The sequence below is a fragment of the Saimiri boliviensis genome, chromosome 3 (genome assembly GCF_048565385.1).
Source record: "Saimiri boliviensis isolate mSaiBol1 chromosome 3, mSaiBol1.pri, whole genome shotgun sequence".
NCBI lineage: Eukaryota > Metazoa > Chordata > Mammalia > Primates > Cebidae > Saimiri > Saimiri boliviensis.
The window spans coordinates 104,816,841-104,838,561 of NC_133451.1; the positions used below are offsets into that span (position 1 = coordinate 104,816,841).

Genomic DNA, 21,721 nt, shown 5'->3' on the forward strand with positions numbered 1-21,721 from the left:
CAATCATGTTCTTCCTCGGCTTCGAGCCCCTCAGCCGGCCGCGCTCTCCGATGCCCCGCCCTCCCGGAACCACCTCGCCTGTGACGTAGGTGGCGCGCGCACGGCCTCGGGGCCCGTCTTTCTCGACTGGGACCGGAGAACGTTGTCGCTTGTCCTATGACGCGAAAGTAACCAAGACTGTCGGGATCAGGAGACTGAAAGGACTGAAGGCCGCAGTACTTGACCCTGTATTTTGGGAGTTGAACGGAGTAAGTTGCAGGCGGCCTGTAGGGTCGCTGAGCTTGCGCGAACTCTAAATAAATCCGTCCTTTTTCTCGCGGTCTACTCTTTCATCTGTTGTCCTTACCCCGCCCCCTTCACGCGCTCTCCTGCTCCTTGGCCAAGTTCTCTATGCGCACGCGCCGAAGTCCTCCGGCAGCATTTGTAGTTCCCGTTGTCAGAGAGTGGGGGCGCTTAGGGACCCTGCGTGGGGAGGTTTGGGGCGCGCCCAGAAAATGACGGCGTCCGTGCGGAAGTACGGATGCCGACAGAAGCAGTAGTCGGTAAAGAGAGTGCCTTATTTCGCAAATTGGAGCTGAGCTATGGCTGCCAGAGGATAACGAACGTGAGGATATGTATTCTAAAATTATCATCTTCTTTTGCAGGACTCTGCCATCGTCCTCAAAGAGTTAAAAGTCCAGTTATGGAAGGGAACTAACAATAAATGCTAGATACGTTATACAGAGTGCGTTAGTAAAGAAACTTAGAGAAAACAAATGAGGCAATTAATTAGAGAACACGTGGTGGAAGACCTCAAAGAGTAAGCTGCCATTTAACCTGGGTCTTAAAAATGTAATAAGGAAATTGAGATGAGAAGATTCAGACAAGGTAAAAGACGCAGGCCACTGAGTGTTGAAGGATTTGAATTGTAGGCAGTGACTAGACCAATGATTCTTAACCTGGTTTTGGCACACTTTTGAAAACATAGTAAACGTTATGGATTAGTTTCTTAGGAAAACGTACATGTTCACCTGTTAAAACATTTTGCGAGGCTTGACACGGTGGCTGACACCTGTAATCACTGCACTTTGGGAGACCAAGGTGGGCGGATCACAGGAGTTTGAGACCACCCTGGTCAATATAGCAAAACACCGTCTTTACTAAAAACCCTAGAATTAGCGAAGAGTGGTGATGCATGCCTGTAGTCTCAGCTACTCAGGAGGCTGAGGTAGGAGAATCTCTTGAGCCCAGGAAGCAAAGATTACAGTGAGCCGAGGTCGTGCCTCTGCACTTCAGCCTGGGCGACAGAGCAAGGCTCCATCTCAGAACAAAATAAACATTTTAGGCCAGGCACGGTGACTTACGCCTGTAATCCCAGCATTTTGGGAGGCCGAGGCTGGTGGACCACCTGAGGTCAGGAGTTCAAGACCAGCCTGGCCAACATGGCGAAATCCTGTATCTTTTGTAAAAATACAAAAATTAGCTGGGGGTGTGGTGACAGGCACCTGTAATCTCAGCTACTTGGGAGGCGGAAGCAGGAGAATTGCTGAAACCCGGGAGGCAGAGGTTTCAGTGAGCTGAGATCGCACCATTGCACTCCCGCCTGGATGACAACAGCAAGAATCCGTATAATTTCCTCAGAAAAAATTACTAAATACTTTTAAATAGCAAACACACATACACACAAATGTCTTGGTGTCAGGCTCACTTTTCCAGGTTATCTATGTATAATCTTTTAACTGTTTTACAACTGTTCAACTTGTAGAAAGCAATATGGAAATTAGGTTTGTCCAGTAAAGATGCAATTAATTATTGTCCTTACCAGTATTGATACTTATTTCAACGTTTCTGATTATGTACCTGCCTTTTTTTTTTTTTTTTTTTTGACAGAGTTTTGCTCTTGTTTGCCCAGACTGGAGTGCAATCTCAAAATCTCGGCTCACCGCAACCTCCGCCTCTTGGATTCAAGCGATTCTCCTGCCTCTGCCTCCTCAGTAGCTGGGATTATAGGCATGCGCCATCACGCCCAGCTAATTTTTATATTTTTAGTAGAGATGGGGTTTCTCCATGTTGGTCCTACTGGTCTTGAACTCCTACCTCAGGTGATCACCCACCTCGACCTCCCAAAGTACTGGGATTATAGCTGTGAGCCACCACGGCCAGCCTGAACTGGTTTTTAACATTTAACTGGTTTCCTCGTTTACAGTCAGGCACCACATACCAACAGACCACATGTGTGACAGTGGTCTCATAAAATTTGTAAGTGTGTAGTAGCTGATACTCCCTAGGTTTGTGTGAATACATCATAGAATAACTGCACGCTCTGTAACGTACTTACACAATCACCTGACTGCATTTCTAAGAATGTGTCCCTGTCGTTAAGCAACCCATGACTGTGCTTAAATCTTTACCATGAATTCATTTTACATTTGTACAAGACTCTTTGTTTTACCTTATCTTTAAAATGTATCATTTAACAGTTTAATGGAGCGCCCAAGAATTCTTGTCCAAAGTTGCGTGGACTTCAGGTTAAGAATTCCTGAGTCGGGGCCGGGCGTGGTGGCTCAAGCCTGTAATCCCAGCACTTTGGGAGGCCGAGGCAGGTGGGTCACAAGGTCAAGAGATCGAGACCATCCTGGTCAACGTGGTGAAACCCTGTCTCTACTAAAAATACAAAAAAAGTTAGCTGGATATGGTGGTGCATGCCTGTAATCCCAGCTACTCAGGAGGCTGAGGCAGGAGAATTGCCTGAACCCAGGAGGCGGAGGTTGTGGTGAGCCGAGATCATGCCATTGCACTCCAGCCTGGGTAACAAGAGCTAAACTACGTCTCAAAAAAAAAAAGAATTCCTGAGTCAAGCCGGGCATGGTGGCTCACGCCTGTAATCCAAACACTTTGGAGGCCAAGGCGGGCGAATCACCTGAGGTCAGGAGTTCAAGACCAGCCTGACCAACATGGTGAAACCTCGTCTTTATAAAAAAATTGTTTTAAAAAAAGACTTCCTGGTCGGGCGCAGTGGCTCAAGCCTGTAATCCCAGTACTTTGGGAGGCCGAGCTGGGTGGATCACAAGGTCAAGAAATCAAGACCATCCTGGTCAACATGGTGAAACCCCATCTCTACTAAAAATACAAAAAATTAGCTGGGCATGTTGGTGCGTGCCTGTAATCCCAGCTACTCAGGAGGCTGAGGCAGGAGAATTGCCTGAACCCAGGAGGCGGAGGTTGCGGTGAGCCGAGATCGCACCATTGCACTCCAGCCTGGGAAACAAAAGCAAAACTCTGCCTGAAAAAAAAAAAAAAAAAAAGAATTCCTGAGTCAGAACATAGAATCCATGGTGATAAATTGCAGGAAATTCAATCAAAAGGTAGACAATCTGGGATCAAACATACCTGAGACAGCTTACTTAGCTAGCTTTGACCAAGTCACTTAACCTTTGATTCTTTATATTAAGAAGATGGAAGAACCAGCCTGACCAACATGGCACCCTGTCTCTACTAAAAATACAAAAATTAGCCATGCATCCCAGAGGCGGAGGTTGTAGTGTGCTGAGATTGTGCCACTGTTCTCCACCCTGGGTGACAGAGCAAGACTCTGCCTTAAAAAAAAAAAAAAGGAAGAAACTGCTGCCTAGTGGGATTGTGAGGATTTACAAAAATGTATATAAAGTAACTGGTGTTGTTACACAGTAACTTTTAGTCCAGTTAAATGTTACTTTTTTTTTAGCAATGTTTTCTTAAACTGTGTATTATGTTACAGGAAGATGCTAAGGAATTTCTAATGTTGCATGTTTTGACATAAGCATCACAAAACCACGTCTGTGTTTTAGATGGGTTATACATAGGCTCCTGTTGCAAATAGATGCCTTACAGAACAGTTTATAAACTATTGCCATATTCTAGTGACAGTAGTTGTAGAAAACACTGGATGGAGATGAGAGCCTTTTCAAAAGTCAAACTGATGAGATTTTTTTTTTTTTTTTTTGAGACGGAGTTTCGCTCTTGTTACCCAGGCTGGAGTGCAGTGGCGCAATCTCGGCTCACCGCAACCTCCGCCTCCTGGGTTCAAGCAATTTTCAAGCAATTCTCCTGCCTCAGCCTCCTGAGTAGCTGGGATTACAGGCAGGCGCCACCACGCCCAGCTAATTTTTGTATTTTTAGTAGAGACAGGGTTTCACCACGTTGACCAGGATGGTCTCGATCTCTTGACCTCGTGATCCACCCGCCTCGGCCTCCCAAACTGCTGGGATTACAGGCTTGAGCCACCGCACCTGGCTCAAACTGATAAAATTTAACAACACATTGGATAGAATAATGGTTACTTATTGTGTTCTATGTATCAGCAATTTGAAGTGCTTTATTTTCATTATTGTGGCTAATGCTAACAACTCTATTACATAGGTATGATTTTTATCCACACAGCCAATCAATAGCTTGATTGGTTAATTTGGTGGAATATGGCATCCTTAAATAAGTTGAAGGAGGCCAAGGTGGGTGAATCACCTGAGGTCAGGAGTTCAAGGCCAGCCTGACTAACATGGTGAAACCCCATCTCTACTAAAAATACAAAATTAGCCAGGCATGGTGGCAGGCATCTGTAGTCAGCCTCCCAAAGTGCTGGGATTACAGGTGTGAGCCACCATGCCCAGCTGAAGAAAGTATTGTCAAGGAGGAAGTTACCAACTGCATTTGCTGCTGAGAGGTCAAGTAGACAGTGGAGCTCATTGAGGACTTTGCAGTTTCTCTAGAATGGTGCAGAGGAAAGCCTGACAGAATGGGTTGAAGTAAGACCATTAGGTGAAGAACGTGGTTATGTGGTACTTAATGACACCTGATTGTTTTTCTTTTCTTTTTCTTTTTTTAATATTATTCTGACCTGTAGCTGTGTTTTGTGTCATAAATTACCATCACCTAAATATGATATTACTTGTATATCTTCAGAATTGGTGCTTGACTGATCTACTGAAGCCTGTTCTAAAATGCTAAAATGTCCTTCTGTTGATGAGAATGCATGTTTAGTTGGAGATTTGAGGTGAAATGCATTAAGGGCTTTGGCCCCTCTTACCGAATATCACTTTGAAACACATGATTTCTGTTACTATCAGCAAAATCACTGAGGCAGTTAGAGATTCTAATCAGCAGTCAGACTCAAGAGATTCAAATACTATGTTTACCAAAGAAAGATACAAGGCAAAAGATAGAGTAGGTATAGCTTCTTCATCCCAGCAGAGACCAAGCCATTGTATCTAGCAATTACCCAGATTCACTTCTTTTTTCTCCCATTTACCCACAAGAGGCATGTATGGCTTCCCTAGATAAGGACCAAGGTGTGTTTAGGATACTTTTAACACATAAAAGCTTTAACACCTTTTGCCTGTCAATCTGTTCCAGTCACATAGGTATAAGGCCTCCATGCCATTCAATAGCTGCTTCAAACCAGGTGCACCACGGGAAACAGATACAACACTCACCGTTAAGTCTCTCCAGTTTCCAAGAAGACTGTATTATGGGAGACTGAGGTTATTCTCAAGCAGGCTGTATTATTCCAGACCTGATATTAATCCTTTGCTCATATACCTCTAGTGATTCAATTCATTCAACAAAATCTAGGCACAATTTATTCAACAGATTTTTAAGGGACTGTTGTAGCAGGAACTGACAATCTATCAGTAAACAAAACAGACAAAAATCTCTGATTTCATTGCTCTTACATTCTAGGAAATAAAATAAATTGCATAGTAATTGTAGTAATGTTAGATGATAAATGCTATAGACAAAAATAAGACATGAAAGTTACCGTGCATGTGTCCAGAAATTTGCATTATTAAAATATGGTTGTGGGAGAAGACCTCAGTGAGGTGACCTTTAAATAGACACTTGAGGAGGTAGGAGAGCTAGCTGTGTTATCTCTGGGGATATGTGTTTCAGGGAGAACAGGTTTAGACCTGGGTAAGCTTCAGGAAGTACAAGAAGGACAGTATGACTGGAGCTGACAAAGCAAAGGAGAAGAGATACAGATACACAAAGTAACTTGAGGAAGGAGGGGGTTAGAAATTGCTGCCAAGGAGGTTGGGCGTGGTGGCTAACGCCTATAATCCAAGCATTTTGGAGGCCAAGGCAGGCGGATTACCTGAGGTCGAGAGTTCAAGACCAGCCTGACAAACATGGTGAAACCCGTCTAAAAAAAAAAAAAAAAAAAAAAGATTAAAAATAAATAAATAAAAATAAATAGCCGGGCGCGGTGGCTCAAGCCTGTAATCCCAGCACTTTGGGAGGCCGAGGCGGGTGGATCACGAGGTCGAGAGATCGAGACCATCCTGGTCAACATGGTGAAACCCCGTCTCTACTAAAAGTGCAAAAAATTAGCTGGGCATGGTGGCACGTGCCTGTAATCGCAGCTACTCAGGAGGCTGAGGCAGGAGAATTGCCTGAGCCCAGGAGGCGGAGGTTGCGGTGAGCCGAGATCGCGCCATTGCACTCCAGCCTGGGTAACAAGGGCGAAACTCCGTCTCAAAAAAAATAAATAAATAAATAAATAAATAAATAAATAAATAAATTGCTGCCCAATAAATAAACATGGAAAGAAAAAAGGAAAGGCTGATTTCTATAGCTTACCAGTTGAATTCTGCCTCTAGAAAGTATAAATTAACATTTTAAAAATCAAAATCAATAATCAGTTTATTTTTATTTTGTCCCATAAAGGTTATAGTATTAAAAATCTGAATAGGCCGGGCACACTGGCTAATGCCTGTAATCCCAGCACTTTGGGAGGCCAAGGCGGTCAGGTCACCTGAGGTCAGGAGTTCCAGACCAGCCTGGCCAACATCGTGAAACCCTGTCTCTACCAAAAATATCAAAAGTTAGCCGGGGGTAGTGGTGGGTGCCTGTAATTCCCAGCTACACAGGAGGCTGAAACTGGAGAACTGCTTGAACCCAGGAGACGGAAGTGACAGTGAGCCAAGATCATACCATTGCACTCCAGCCTGGGCAACAAGAGTGAAATTCCATTTCAAAAAAAAAGAAAGAAAAAAAAGGGAATAAAACTTATTTGGCGGGGGAGGGTGGTTGTTGTGATGGAAAGTATCCAGTTTCCTTAATGCACTTTTCATTTACTGGCTTAAAAGTACAGTTTAGTGAGATAACGGTGTAATTGTTATATTATACTAGAATAATCTGGCCCTGCATTTTATTTTATTTATTTATTTTTTTTTTCTTTTTGAGACGGAGTTTCGCTCTTGTTACCCAGGCTGGAGTGCAATGGCGCGATCTCGGCTCACCGCAACCTCCACCTCCTGGGTTCAGGCAATTTTCCTGCCTCAGCCTCCTGAGTAGCTGGGATTACAGGCACGTGCCACCATGCCCAGCTAATTTTTTGTATTTTTAGTAGAGATGGGGTTTCACCATGTTGACCAGGACGGTCTCGATCTCTTGACCTCGTGATCCGCCCGCCTCAGCCTCCCAAAGTGCTGGGATTACAGGCTTGAGCCACCACACCCGGCGGCCCTGCATTTTAAAAGGTGCAAAAAAACTAAAGCCATGATTTCTAACATAGGAGGTAAATTATTTTATAACTTAAATTATTAAATGTAAAAATAAATTTTCCTTTTGTCTTCTGACAGCCAAATGATTCTCTCAGACAATTAAAGGCTACTCTAAATTAAACTATATTAGCTGTTTTGCTGATTTAAGTATTTACCTCTTTTTCCTGTAATGCACAGGAATGGAAACTGAAAGTGAAAATCAAGAAAAGATAATGGAAGAAGAAAGCACTGAAAAGAAAAAAGAAGTTGAAAAAAAGAAACGGTCACGAGTTAAACAGGTGCTTGCAGATATTGCTAAGCAAGTGGACTTCTGGTTTGGGGATGCAAATCTTCACAAGGATAGATTTCTTCGAGAACAGATAGAAAAATCTAGAGATGGATGTAAGTTTGCTTCAGTAAAGGAACCAACTTTTAGATAATGGTTGCCTCTGAATTTACTTATAAAGTAGGATATTCTTTTTTTTTTTTCCTTTTTTTTTTTTTTCTTTGACACGGAGTCCTGCTCTGTTGCCCAGGCTGGAGTGTAGTGGTGCAGTCTTAGGTCATGCAACCTCCGCCTCCCAGGTTCTAGCGATCCTCTTGCCTCAGCTTCCCTAGTAGGGACTACAGGCGCACGCCACCATGCCTAGCTAAATTTTGTATTTTTAGTAGAGATGGGGTTTCACGGTTGGCCAGGCTGGTCTCGAACTTCTGACTTTGTGATCTGCCTGCCTTGGCCTCCCAAAGTACTGGGATTACAGGCATGAGCCACCATGCCCAGCCTAAAATCGTGTATTCTATAGTGTATATATTCATTTCTGCAAATGTTTCTTACAATCTGTCTTAATTTTTATTTAGTGAATGACAGTCTTCTAAATAGTTAGACTCTTGGTAAGAGTTTAGGCTATATTAAATTAGCAATTTCAAATCAAAGCTTATCTTTTTAAGTATTTTGAAATTTAATTGCTTCAGTAATTATTTATCATGTGTAACTGGAGATGACAGTGCTATACTTACTTCATATAGTAAGGCATTTCACCTAGCTTAATGTCATTTTTTGTTTCACTTTCTTAAAAACTTTTTTGAGGCAAGATCTATCTTTTTTCCTTAGGCTGGAATGCACAGACTCCTTGTCTACTCATTCCAACCTCTGCCCCCCATCTCCAGCCCCTCAGCTCCACTCAGGCAATCCTCCAACATCAGCCTCCCCAATAGCTGGGACAACAGGCAGACATCACCATGCCAGCTAATTTTTTTTTCTGGCATTTTTAGTAAGAGAATGGGATCCAGATATCCTTAGAATGTCTAGATATTGCTAAGCAATAATTTGTTTAAATCTTAATATCCAATTACATACACTAAAATGTGACATTTTAGGCCTGCCAAATATGCAATACCATTTTGGACCTTATACCTAATACCCCCTCACACAATACTAATTAATAATGCTAAATGGCACAGAGGGGGTTGTTTTTCCTACATGAAGTATCCCTGTCTCCCAGGCTGGAGTACCGTGGTGTGATCTCATGGCAGCCTCCACCTCCCAGGTTCAACCAGTTCCTTTACCTCAGCCTCCAGAGTAGCTGGGATTACAGGCACTTGCCGCTGCACCCAACTAATTTTTTATATTTTTAGTAGAGTTGGGATTTCACCAGGTTGGCCAGGCTAGTCTTCAACTCCTAACTTCAGGAAATCTACCCGCCTCAGCCTCTGAAAGTGCTATAATTATAGGCTTTAGCCACCATGTCCAGCCTGAGGGGCAGGTTAAACCTGTTGATATACTAACACTATCATTGTTTTCATTTTCATTAGATGTTGATATATCACTACTTGTGTCATTTAACAAAATGAAAAAATTGACTACTGATGGGAAGTTAATTGCCAGAGCATTGAGAAGTTCAGCTGTTGTAGAGGTAAGAATTAAGAATGACTGCAGTTTTATTATATCCCCTAATTATAGTTTTATTAATGTAATGTACTGTTTTAAAGCTTGATTTGGAAGGCACCAGAATCAGGAGAAAAAAACCTCTGGGGGAAAGACCAAAGGATGAGGATGAGCGCACTGTGTATGTGGTAAGCAAGGGTCCAGATCCCCAGTCAGAAACCGACATAGAAGCATAGTTAAAATGAAAATTTATTGACATTCTGAAAATAAGGATTGTGAAAAACTAATGTTGCTTCTAATTTATCCTAGGAGTTACTTCCCAAAAATGTTAATCACAGTTGGATTGAAAGGGTCTTTGGGAAATGTGGCAATGTGGTTTATATAAGTATACCACATTATAAGTCTACTGGAGATCCAAAAGGATTTGCATTTGTAGAATTTGAAACAAAAGAACAAGCAGCAAAAGCAATTGAGGTAGGTCCAGATCCTAAAAAGGAAAAAAAAAGAAAATATAATAACAAGTATCAAAATACTAAAACTTTTTTGCAATCATTTCAGTTTCTTAACAACCCACCAGAAGAAGCACCAAGAAAACCTGGCATATTTCCTAAAACAGTGAAAAATAAGCCCATTCCAGCCTTAAGAGTTGTAGGTGAGTATTTTTCAATATTTAAATAGATGTAGTTGCAGTATGATGAAACTAATGATGGCATTTTTACAGAAGAAAAGAAAAAGAAAAAGAAGAAGAAAGGCCGAATTAAGAAGGAAGACAATGTCCAAGCCAAAGAGGAAAACATGGACACAAGCAACACCAGCGTCAGTAAAATGAAAAGATCCAGACCCACATCTGAGGGCTCTGATCTAGAGTCTCCTGAAACCCAAAAGCAGCCTTCAAAGAAAAAGAAAAAACGGGATAAAGTTGAAGTATCCAGCTTACCTGAAGCCAGAACAGGGAAGAGGAAGAGAAGTGGCTCTGAAGATGCAGAATCCCTAGCTCCACGATCAAAAATAAAGAAAATTACTCAGAAAGACATGGTTAAGGAAGCTTCAGAAGTCTCCAGAGAAAATAGAGGTAAATCTCCAAGGTTTTAATTAGATAAATTAAGCTTCTATTCACCCACTTCACAGCTCGATGTCTTAACTGACTTTTTTTATTTCAAGATATAGAAATCTCTACTGAAGAGGAAAAGGATACTGGAGATCTAAAGGATAGCTCTCTCTTAAAAACAAAAAGAAAACACAAGAAAAAACATAAAGAGAGACATAAAATGGGAGAAGAAGTTATACCATTAAGAGTGCTATCAAAGTAAGTCTTCGGTTTAAATTCTGCTGTCGTTGGCTTAACAATCCATCACCATTGCTAAAGTGCAATTCCAATTTTGTTCAACAGAGTTGCATATTAGCAACAGTAATGGCCTGTAGCCATGAACTGCACACAAAGTGGGCATTAACACAGTCGCTGATGTAGGAACCACCACACTCAAACATGGAAGCACTTATTTTTGTCATGTCACAGCAAGTGCCTCCATGTTAAAGTAGAGGAGGGTCCCTTAACAGACTTTAAAATACAAAGTGAAGCTCAAATATAGAAGAAACAATTAATACAATTAAGTTCTTTCCTAAAAAGCTTATAAAAATGTAAAAGGAAGACTTACCATCACCAAAACATGGAAGCACTTACTTCTTTCGTTTCAAAGCAAGTACATCCACGTTTAAGTGGTGGGGAGCCCAGTCTTGGTCCAACTTAGAATCCTTTAACCTGTAACAAAAGCTAAATAACCTTAAAATATAGCAACAAAACAATTAAAAGGTGTGCTGGCTTGGAGACACCTCCACTGAAACATGGAAGCACTTACTTTTGTTTCACACAGCAGGTACCCCCATGTTAAAGCAAAGGGGATCCCTTCAACCTCTATAATAGAATGAGGTTAGCATGCTCTATTTTGGAGAAATAAGTTGGATTCACTCCTACTAAAACATGGAAGCACTTACTTTTAAAGTCACAGAAAGCACTTCCATGTTAAAGTTGAAGGGAGCCCACCCACGTAAAACTTCTTTGGACCTGAGAGTAGTTAAAGCTGGAGAAAAACCAAATGACATACCTTTCGAAGAAAAAAATTTTCTTTACCTTCCCAAATTAGTTTTCAAGGATTCCTGTTCTCCTCCAGAAGGGTAAAAGGCAGGGACTTCAGCCACTTCTATTTATACTATTCTTAACTCCTGAATTCCTTTTGCCTTTTTATCTCAGAGAATCATTACAAGAGCCTTTTGTTATTTTAATGTATCAGCTCTCAGAGAATGTATGATCCTGGGTGGGTCTGGATCTTTTTTTTTTTTTTAAGTATACAGATGTCAATGTTAACAGCTAAAACCATTACCACAAGATATCTTCCTCTTTTTTTAAAAAAAAAAAAAAAATCTCCTATCTGCTTGTTTGATGGCATAGATTAGGGCAACAGTAAGTGCTCCCACCGAGCTGAGAGGCATTGTGTTTCTGTCTGGAGGAACTCTAGCTGTTTGAAGAAACATCTACATGTTAAATGTATGTAAATAAATAAATTGCTTCCATGGGGTGTTTTGTTCTGCTTAGAATTTCTTTCTTATTCAAGCAAATACTAAGGAATGTTATCTTTCAAATTGGAAGCAGTTTAACAAATGTTTAATCTCTCACTTTTCTCACAGATGTGACTGATACTAGTCAATGTTACTAGTTAATTAAGGAATTGACACTGAAATTGTACTTTCATAAATTAAAATACTTGACAACTCAGAAATTTAATTGGCAGTCTTAAAACATTTAATCTGAATCTTGGGGGAAGGGAACTCCCTTTGCCTTTTTGCCAGCTAAATGGCTGTAGAACCCAGGAAATATTTTTAATTTGTGTTTAAAGAAACTGTAAAGTTGGTAGGAGTTGCTCCAAGTCATTGTGAATGTATTTATTTAGATATTTCCATATTTACTTTTTATATTTAGTCATCTGTTGTCACTATTTTGTTTCTTTTCTTGCAGGAGCGAATGGATGGATTTGAAAAAAGAGTATTTAGCACTACAAAAAGCTAGCATGGCTTCTTTAAAAAAAACAATATCTCAAATAAAATCAGAGTCAGAAATGGAAACAGACAGTGGAGTACCTCAAAAGACTGAAATAAAAAATGAAAAAAGTAAAGGTGACTGATAGTTTTGGCAGCATTATAATATATATGAAAATGCTATCTCTGAATTGTTACAGGATGAACTTTAATTTTAAAAAACTTGATTATTCCATGTCATTATTAGAACAATTCTTGATTTGCTAAGTTATCCAGATGTGTGATTTACTCTAGATATAAGAATATTTAAAAGGCTCATTTTTAACAATTTTTTAAATAACCCGAGTTTTCTCTACAGTTTTCATTATTAATCAGATGAGTGTAGACTGTGTAGATTGAGCAAGTTTGCAGGAATGAAGATTGTAGTTTCTCACCTGTAATTTCGTTCTGCAGTATGAACCACAAGCAGGAACACGTTAAAGCAAGATGCTTAGGAATTCAAAATTAGGATGCATTTAAATTCTCATTTCTTATGAAAATAAATGTTCACATTTTAATAATAATGTATTTAAAATACAGTATCCTGTAACAATTTTTAACTTTTTTGAGTCAAAATTTGCTGTTCCTGTGTTCAGAGGGGCTATTTTAAAGGCTTTATGGATGCTCTTCTAGCAGTAACAGTTTGAATGTAGAATAATAAAACTTGCTGAATTTTATTTCATCGTATTTTGAAGTAAGCAGTATGACATATAAAATAGCCTTTAATTGCTTATTTTAAAATTAAACATGTTTTAAATTATTTAAATTTGCCTCAAATTATTCTAAGGTCGTCATAGGTATTAAATTGTTAATTGTAAGAGATTAAGTCCTGGTCTTTTTCCTTTCCTAATCAACAGACAGCAGTGAAGAGTGTCGCACCCAGGAGAAAGTTAATGCATCAGGACCACAGTTCGTGAGTGGAGTGATTGTGAAGATCATTAGCACAGAGCCTCTACCTGGCAGGAAACAAGTCCGGGTAATGATTTTGATCCCCTAGGGCATTTGTTCCTTTCTTTTCTTATTAACTTCCCTGTGTGATAATATTTTGAATATGGAAGACAAAACAAATTAAATTAGAATTTGTACCTCTATGGTAAACTACCTGTACAATTTTGATTCCATGGTAACTCTGGTTTAATTTTGAAGCAAAATCTGACATCACTGAATCAGTTTTATAGTAAGCACAATTTAAACATCCTTCTCTATAGGAAAATTATAACTTTTGCTTCTTTTTATTAGCAATTTTTTTTGTATTATCCATGTGCTGATTATCTTTAAAAATTTAATTATAGAAAAGTATAAAATACTTATGAAAAACCTATAAAAATGTTGCATGCAACTGCCAGTAAATCCATAGTTCTGTAATACAGAACTATGCTACGAATTGCTGTACACACAGGTTTTTTAATCCTTTTTCACTTTATACAGTCCATCTCCTATACCTTTTATACCACAATGATAGCAATACTTCTTTCTGTTAAGGAAATCATACACTTTTGTGTGAGAGTACCATGTTTTATTTACACCAACCCTGCCTGTCACCCTTTTAAAATGTGAATCCTTTTAAATATTTTATTTTACTGATATTCATCATCACTTAGTATATTGTTTTTATTTTACATAGACTCATATCAGTACAGGTTTTAACTTGAATATCACTGTGGTGGTTGTTAACCTGTAAGAACTCCTTATCTGAATCTGCAGATAAGAAGTATCCTGCAATCTTGTAGGTGTCACTAAAACACAAATTTTGATTCTCTTTCCAATATTGGTGAAGGATTTGGCCAAACCCAGTTTGCTGTTACCAGGTTGCAATTCAGGAGAACACTGAAAATTGAGGGATGTAAATGCTGCTGTGGTTAGTCAGATTGCAGAAGTTTTAATACAAAAATTACTCAGTGTTATTTGGAATCACTTATTAAATAACTTCTATTATTTTATAAATAACTTCTATATCAATTTATATCAAGTTATTTATTAAATAACTTCTATATCAATTACAAATTCATCATTTATGATCATCAAAATCATAAAGTCAGTCCCTGCATTAATCCAGTTAAGTAGTTACTTACATTTTGCTGAAACAAAAACTGAGCTTTGCTGGTGGTTACAGCTGTCTGTGACTTGCCCATGTGATTACCAGGCTAATTTGTCAATCTATGGGTTTTAAATTCTAAGAGTTTTAAATCAAGAGATTAGCCTGACATTATAATGGATATTTAGTAAATATCTTTTGAGTTGTAGTAATTGAATCTGCTCAAAAGTCAGTTATAAAACTCATTACTGCTAGTGAACACAGTCAAATTTCACCAATTTAATACTGAATTTTTTACTTGCTTTATATCTAAACTTGATACTAAATAACTAGATGAAGTTGGAAGGACTAGCAAATATATTTCTCTGCAGTTCTTTTTTTTTTAATTGATTCAGCAAACAGTTACTAAATGCCTGTTTCCTGATAGTTTGCTGAATGTTAAGATGAGTTAAGATCTAGTCCCTGGCTTCTAGAAACTCACAGATTTTATTATATATTCTTTATTATATACTAATAAATTTTTCTTATTCTATGATGAAATAATACTCCCAGATATTGCTCAATTCTTTTCCATAATTCAAACATCTAAAAATTCAGCATCTGAAAGTAATCTAAATTAGTTGTGTCTTGAAAATTTAGGTTAAAACTCAAGGAAGGCAAGATAAATAATATTTTTTTCTCCTGTTTAGGGATCTCCAGTTATTTCTTCAGCTTTGTGAATGGAAGTTGATGAACTGGGAATTAGTGTAACATTCCTGCATAAATGCATTGTGTACTCTGTAAAACCTGCTGGGAAAAAAAAAAAGTTGATTAAGAATGCAGGAATCTGGTTAATTTGCCCTCACAGCAGGCAGTGTAGGTAAAAGTTTTCTTTGCTGGGTGACCACAAATTGTTTAGAAGAGGTTACTTTGGTATTTTTTTCAGAAAGTAAGAGCTCTTAAACAATGTGGAAACCTAGTATTTTTTTTTTAGGTTTGGTGAAACTTTTTTTCATGATTTGTTATTAAAAGTTGAATATTTGTACACATGTTTTAAAGTCATAGTGATTTTCTGCAGGTGAGTAAAAACAAACCTTCTCCCTTATTCCTTTTTTTTCTTTTTTTTTTAAATTTTATTCCTTATACTAACTACTCCCAGATGTGAACCCTTCCTGATTTAGGGGTTTGGGGACAGTATTTCTACTTTCTGCTCTACAAATCTGTTGTCCTTATAGAATAGTCCCATTCTAGTTGAGATTTGAAGGATGTGATTTAAAGAAAATAAAGGAAAATAAATTATTAGAGTTAACATTAATTGGTTTCCTTTTTATTCAAATATATTTTTAAGAACATGGTTTATAAGAAATGTTTGATATAGGATATTTGCTCATTAATCTACAAAATGGTTTATTTACATAATATATTCTGGCATAACCATTGGAATAGTGTTAGAATTATTGTGAAACTTTTTTTATTTTATTTTAAATCTTTCTACTTAACTCTAATGCAGGATACTTTGGCAGCAATCTCAGAAGTTCTTTATGTTGATTTGCTGGAAGGAGATACAGAATGCCATGCTAGATTTAAAACTCCTGAGGATGCTCAAGCAGTAATAAATGCATATACAGAAATTAACAAGAAACACTGCTGGAAACTCGAGATCCTTTCTGGTAAAACTTCATAGAAGTTTCTCTTTTCCTTATTGTGGGTAATATATTTTCTCAGTTTGGCTAATGAAACTAGTAATTTTTTTTTTTAATCTTGCTCTGTCACTCAGGCTGGAGTGCAGTCATGCAGTCTCAGCTCACTGCAACCGATTCCCAGGTTCAAGCTTCTTCTGCCTCAGCCTCCCGAGTAGCTGGGATTACAGGCATGCATCATCTTGCCTGGCTATTTTTTTTTTTTTTTGAGATGGAGTTTTGCTCTTATTGCCCAAGCTGGAGTGTAGTGGTGTGATCTCGGCTCACCGCAACCTCTGCCTCGTGGATCAAGCAGTTCTCCCGCCTCAGCCTCCCAGAGTGCTTGGATTACAGGCGTGAGTCACCACACCTGGCAATTTTTATATTTTTAGTAGAGATGAGGTTTCACCCTGTTGGCCAGGCTGTTCTCCAACTCCTGACTTCAGGTGATCTCCCCGCCTCTGCCTCCCAAAGTGCTGGGATTAGAGGCGTGAGCCACCACTCCCAGTGAAACTAATCATCTGTTTTCTATTCTGTAATATGTATTAAGTAGGATTAAATATAATCCAACAACTATCCTAGTTCTGTTATTGAGAATGTAATGCCTTGAATATGGTTTTTAGATATGTTCTTTTAATCCATCAGAGTTTTTGTTTGTTTTTAAGGTGATCACGAACAAAGATATTGGCAGAAGATTTTGGTTGATAGACAGGCAAAACTTAATCAGCCTCGGGAAAAGAAAAGAGGCACTGAAAAGGTAATTGATGTCTTTTTTTTTTTTTTTAGACTATGCTTTCCTTCTACATTGAATGCCAAAGTCAGTACTAGGTAGTCATAAAATAATCTTGGCTTTGCTATTACCTAACAAAGATTTACTGAGTATATACTATGTTTTAGGTTGAGAGAGAAAAGTCATTTTTCTAGATTTCAAAATGTGTGAAATTGTATTATTTATCTCACGAGGATACATAATTGTACAGTTTTTCTTTTTAACAAGTGATATACTTTAACAGTCTTGATACCTATCTTATGGTTTGGTGGTAAATTATTATACAGAGATAGTATTACTAGTAAAAACACAGTGTATTTAGAATGTAGATTTGAGGCTCCACAGATAAGATTGAGAGACTTTATGCATAGTGTTTCCCTATAGCAATGATAAGCTTAGTCTTCTTTGTCTAAGATAGTCAGTAGATAATACAAACAAGCTTAAATAAATAATTTAAAGCAAGCCCCTCTTTCAGTAATGTTTTCTGTCTCTTAAAATGATACTGGTCTGATCAGTAGTGGAATCACACCTGTAAATAGCCACTGCATTCCAGCTTAGGCAACATAGTGAGACCCTATCTCTTTTTAAAAAAAAAAAAAAAAAAAAGTTTCATAACCAAAAAAAATGCTGGTAATTTATAATAATTGTTGCTAGTGAGCTACCAAGTTTATTTTTAAAACAAATTATTAGACATGTAAAGGTTAGTACATTTTAAAGTTCCTGGAACAAAGTAGGGTACCTGATGCCTACTATTAACTATAGTCGTCAAAATTTAGAAATGTATATTATAAAAGTGTAATAAAAACGAAAAAGATGAACTTCCTTTTGTTAGATGAGCCCTTTAAAAGTCCTATTTCCTGGGCGGGGCGCGGTGGCTCAAGCCTGTAATCCCAGCACTTTGGGAGGCAGAGGCGGGTGGATCACGAGGTCAAGAGATCGAGACCATCCCGGTCAACATGGTGAAACCCCGTCTCTACTAAAAATACAAAAAATCAGCTGGGCATGGTGGCGCATGCCTGTAATCCCAGCTACTCAGGAGGCTGAGGCAGGAGAATTGCCTGAACCCAGGAGGCGGAGGTTGCGGTGAGCCGAGATCGCGCCATTGCACTCCAGCCTGGGTAACAAGAGTGAAACTTCGTCTCAAAAAAAAAAAAAAAAAAAAATTTGACTTCTTTTCTGTACAAATTACTGACACCCAGCAGGTAAAGGCAGAATTTATAAGATTTGTGAACAGCAACATGGATATGATAGAGTTCTAAACATCTTTGGATTTTAATTCACCTCACTGATGAATAATAGGTTTTTAGTTTAATCTAAAAGTGAATTCTTTCCAATGGCCATATGGCACCAAACACTTTAAAACTATTTAAATGTATACTCATTAGAATTTATATTTTTAAGAGAAAAAGATTTGCATTTACTCCAAAGCTTAATATTTTAACTTCATTTTTAAATCAAGGAAGCTTTTGGAATATTTTAGACCTTTTAAACAGTTTTCTTTTTTTTCTGTGTAATTTCATTTGACTTCCTTAAAAATATTCAATAATTTATGTAAGGGTGTAAGAAATAGGAAATAGTCTTAATAAAAGAATTGATTTGTAATTGATTTGACCTAAGTGTAATTGTCTCACTTGTCGTCTTCTCATTGTTTTGATTTGGTTTGGTTTGGTTTGGTTTTTGTTTGTTTGAGATGGAGTTTCACTTTTGCCCAGGCTGGAGTGCAATAGCACAATCTCAGCTCACTGCAACCTCTGCCTCCCAGGTTCAAGTGATTCTCCTGCCTCAGTCTCCTGAGTAGCTGGGATTACAGGAGTGTGCCACCATGCCTGACTAATTGTGCATTTTTAGTAGAGGCAGGGTTTCTCTATGTTGGTCAGGCTGGTCTTGAACTCCCGACCTCAAGTGATCCACTCGCCTCTGCTTCCCAAAGTGCTGGGATTACAGGCATGAACCCCCGAGCCTGGACATCTTCTCTTTTTAAAAATTTCATTCAAACTCATAGTTGTGAAATTTTTTCTAGTCATAGTTTGTTTTTTATTTTTTTAAGTTATCCACTACATTCTAATTACTGATTATTTCTCTATAGTTAATCACCAAAGCTGAAAAGATCAGACTGGCGAAGACTCAACAAGCAAGTAAACACATTAGATTTTCTGAATATGACTGAAAAAATGTTTACCTCTTAATACTTCACTAGATACTTGAGCTATTGGGATATTCACTTTTATTATGGTAGCACTGCATAATGAATGTTTTTTTAATTAAAAGAAATACTTTTATTCCTCAACTTGTAAATAAGACTTTTTTCTTAAGACAAATACGTTATATACCACAATTTTTTTCTTAAACATTGTATTTGTTGAAATTATCTTAGATGTCGATGTCAGGTGATTTAGTAAATAAATGTGTTTTGAAGATTACTTGGAAATGTGCTGATTTTGTTTTTATACTTTAAAAACAAAACATTGCAAAAATAACACTACATGAATATATATAAACTTTAGAAAAATGTTTAACAGTGAACTCTCACTGTACTTAGTAGTTTGTAACTTGCAATACCTTCGTACCTTTTCATGTTGATTTACACAGACATGTTTAATATTTCATTTTACTCATTCCACTTTGCTTATCTGATCTTCCATTGAACAATAGACCATATGAATTGTGTCTAATTTTAAAAGAATTGAGTTTAGTTTTCATAAATCAAGTTAAATGTTTTATTTTGGTTAGACAAAATGTGCTAGGTGCTATGAGCACAAGAAGGAAAAAAATACAGGAATCAACCTTAGGCAGAACTGAGCTCTGTTATTTTATTCTGGAAAATCATAGGATGAAACATTTAAGGCCTTCCCAGAATTGAATTTACTGGGTCCATACAGGACTGGCATCTTAATCTCTTATCAAAATCTCAAGGAAATATTCTGGACAGCCATGGAGTTCATTTCACTGGACTACAAACCAAATCCTGGTTCTGTCAGCTTTATCCAAAATTGAGGGTCTTATTTGGCCACCCCTAACATAGATTGTAGCAAGGCTACAATCAGGAATCTATGCAGTTCTATGAGCCAGATATTTAAGGAGATTGGCTGTCTCACTGATTGGGGAGACAACAGCTAATTGCTACTAAAGTAAGTACCGTGGCAAGTTCCCATTCGCCCCCTCCATGAAGTTTTTCTCTGTTCACAGGGAAAGCTAACAAATGTATTTTCATGAAGGAGAAGGAAGATGTATAAATACTTGATAAGCCCTATTATGAGGATTATGACTAAAGATGCTCCAGTAGATCCAGAATATCAGGAGTAAATTAAGGTTTGAAGAATTCAATCGGTGTCAGTGAGGAATGTCTTAAAGCAACATGGAGATGTTACCAAATAAAATTCCAGAAATTCTCCCATTAGCAGTTTTTAAAATAATCATTCAACAAATATTTATTGAATATCTGTGTTTGGAAATTGTAACACTCGGAAACAGTGAACGAAAAGATCCCTCCCTCATGAAGTTTATATTCCAGAGTAGATACAGACAGTAAACAAAATGTAAATTATAGTTTGTTAGAAAGTGGTAAGTCCTGGGAGCAAAAAAGGCAAGGGAGCAGAAACCCTATTCATTCTTTCATTTCTTTATTTTTTAATTAATTTAATTCAAAGAATGTTTGTTTAGTCCCTGGTATATATCAGACACTGACTCTTTAAACATTAGAGATAGGGAAAAAAGATCCTTGCCGTTGAATTTACAGTCTCTTGGTGAAGACAGGACAAGTAAACACAGTGTAATTGTAGTAAATGTAAGTGATAGGACAAAAGTCACTCCAGATGACAGGAGATGATTCTGTAAATAAAATCATACTACTTTGTGACTTTTCCAAGTTCCTGCTGAACCTATAATCATCGTTTTGGTAAATTCTTACCGAATTACTGTGATTAGCACATGGTAATTACTTAATTTTTTTTAATTGAATTGAATCAAATGTATGCATCATCATGTTTCCCAAGTGCAGATGTTATTTAGTTGCATAAAATTGGTTTTTGTTTTCAAGTTGCTGATTCTTAGTATGCACATTTCTTTTTTTTTTCCAAGTGCCTGCCCTCTACCTATCCTTGTACCTGTCAGTGGGATTTGCTTCTTTAACTGCAAAACGAATTTTATTTCTTTTTCCACAAGTTGTGCTTATTGAGAAAGCAAAATCAATTTTTTTTAATCCCTCCAGCAGCTCAGTATCACTTTCACAAAGAAAACCCTATGGGCCGCTGTCTGAGTGGAGATGTGCTACCAGTATAAAATACACACAGATTTTTTGGAAGAATTCGAAAAAAAATTAGTAGTAGTATTATTAGTATTATTTTTGAGACCGAGTTTCACTCTTGTTACCCAGGCTGGAGTGCAATGGCGCGATCTCGGCTCACCGCAACCTCTGCCTCCTGGGTTCAAGCAATTCTCCTGCCTCAGCCTCCCGAGTAACTGGGATTACAGGCACACGCCACCATGCCCAGCTAATTTTTTTTTTTTTTTTGTATTTTTATTAGAGACGGGGTTTCACCATGTTGACCAGGATGGTCTCGATCTCTCGACCTCGTGATCCACCCTCCTCGGCCTCCCAAAGTGCTGGGATTACAGGCTTGAGCCACTGCGCCCGGCCGAAAAAAAATTATTAATCTTTTCATATTGAATATGTATTGAAACTATTTATTTATTTATTTATTCTTTTTTTTTTTGAGATGGAGTTTCGCTCTTGTTACCCAGGCTGGAGTGCAATGGCGCGATCTTAGCTCATCACAACCTCCACCTCCTGGGTTCAGGCAATTCTCCTGC

The 21,721-nt window shown here is 38.1% G+C and overlaps 1 protein-coding gene across 5 annotated transcripts; it reads left to right on the forward strand.

Moving 5' to 3' along the window:
- Window positions 1-69: 69 nt before the first annotated feature.
- On the forward strand, window positions 70-19,332 carry LARP7 (La ribonucleoprotein 7, transcriptional regulator). 5 transcript variants are annotated; one of them, XM_010340066.2, is made up of 13 exons: window positions 70-248; window positions 7,695-7,898; window positions 9,309-9,409; window positions 9,486-9,569; window positions 9,691-9,855; window positions 9,940-10,033; window positions 10,103-10,453; window positions 10,543-10,687; window positions 12,392-12,549; window positions 13,308-13,426; window positions 15,975-16,134; window positions 16,809-16,900; window positions 18,999-19,332. In XM_010340066.2, the coding sequence occupies exons 2-13, from the start codon at window positions 7,697-7,699 to the stop codon at window positions 19,077-19,079; spliced, it is 1,752 nt and encodes a 583-aa protein (XP_010338368.1). In that variant the 5' UTR covers window positions 70-248; window positions 7,695-7,696; the 3' UTR covers window positions 19,080-19,332. The 5 variants fall into 5 exon arrangements, with proteins under 5 accessions (XP_010338368.1, XP_010338370.1, XP_010338369.1 ...); XM_010340068.2 differs by having other exon boundaries at window positions 10,106-10,453; XM_010340067.2 differs by lacking the exon at window positions 70-248 and adding an exon at window positions 266-604.
- The last annotated feature ends 2,389 nt before the right edge of the window (window positions 19,333-21,721 follow it).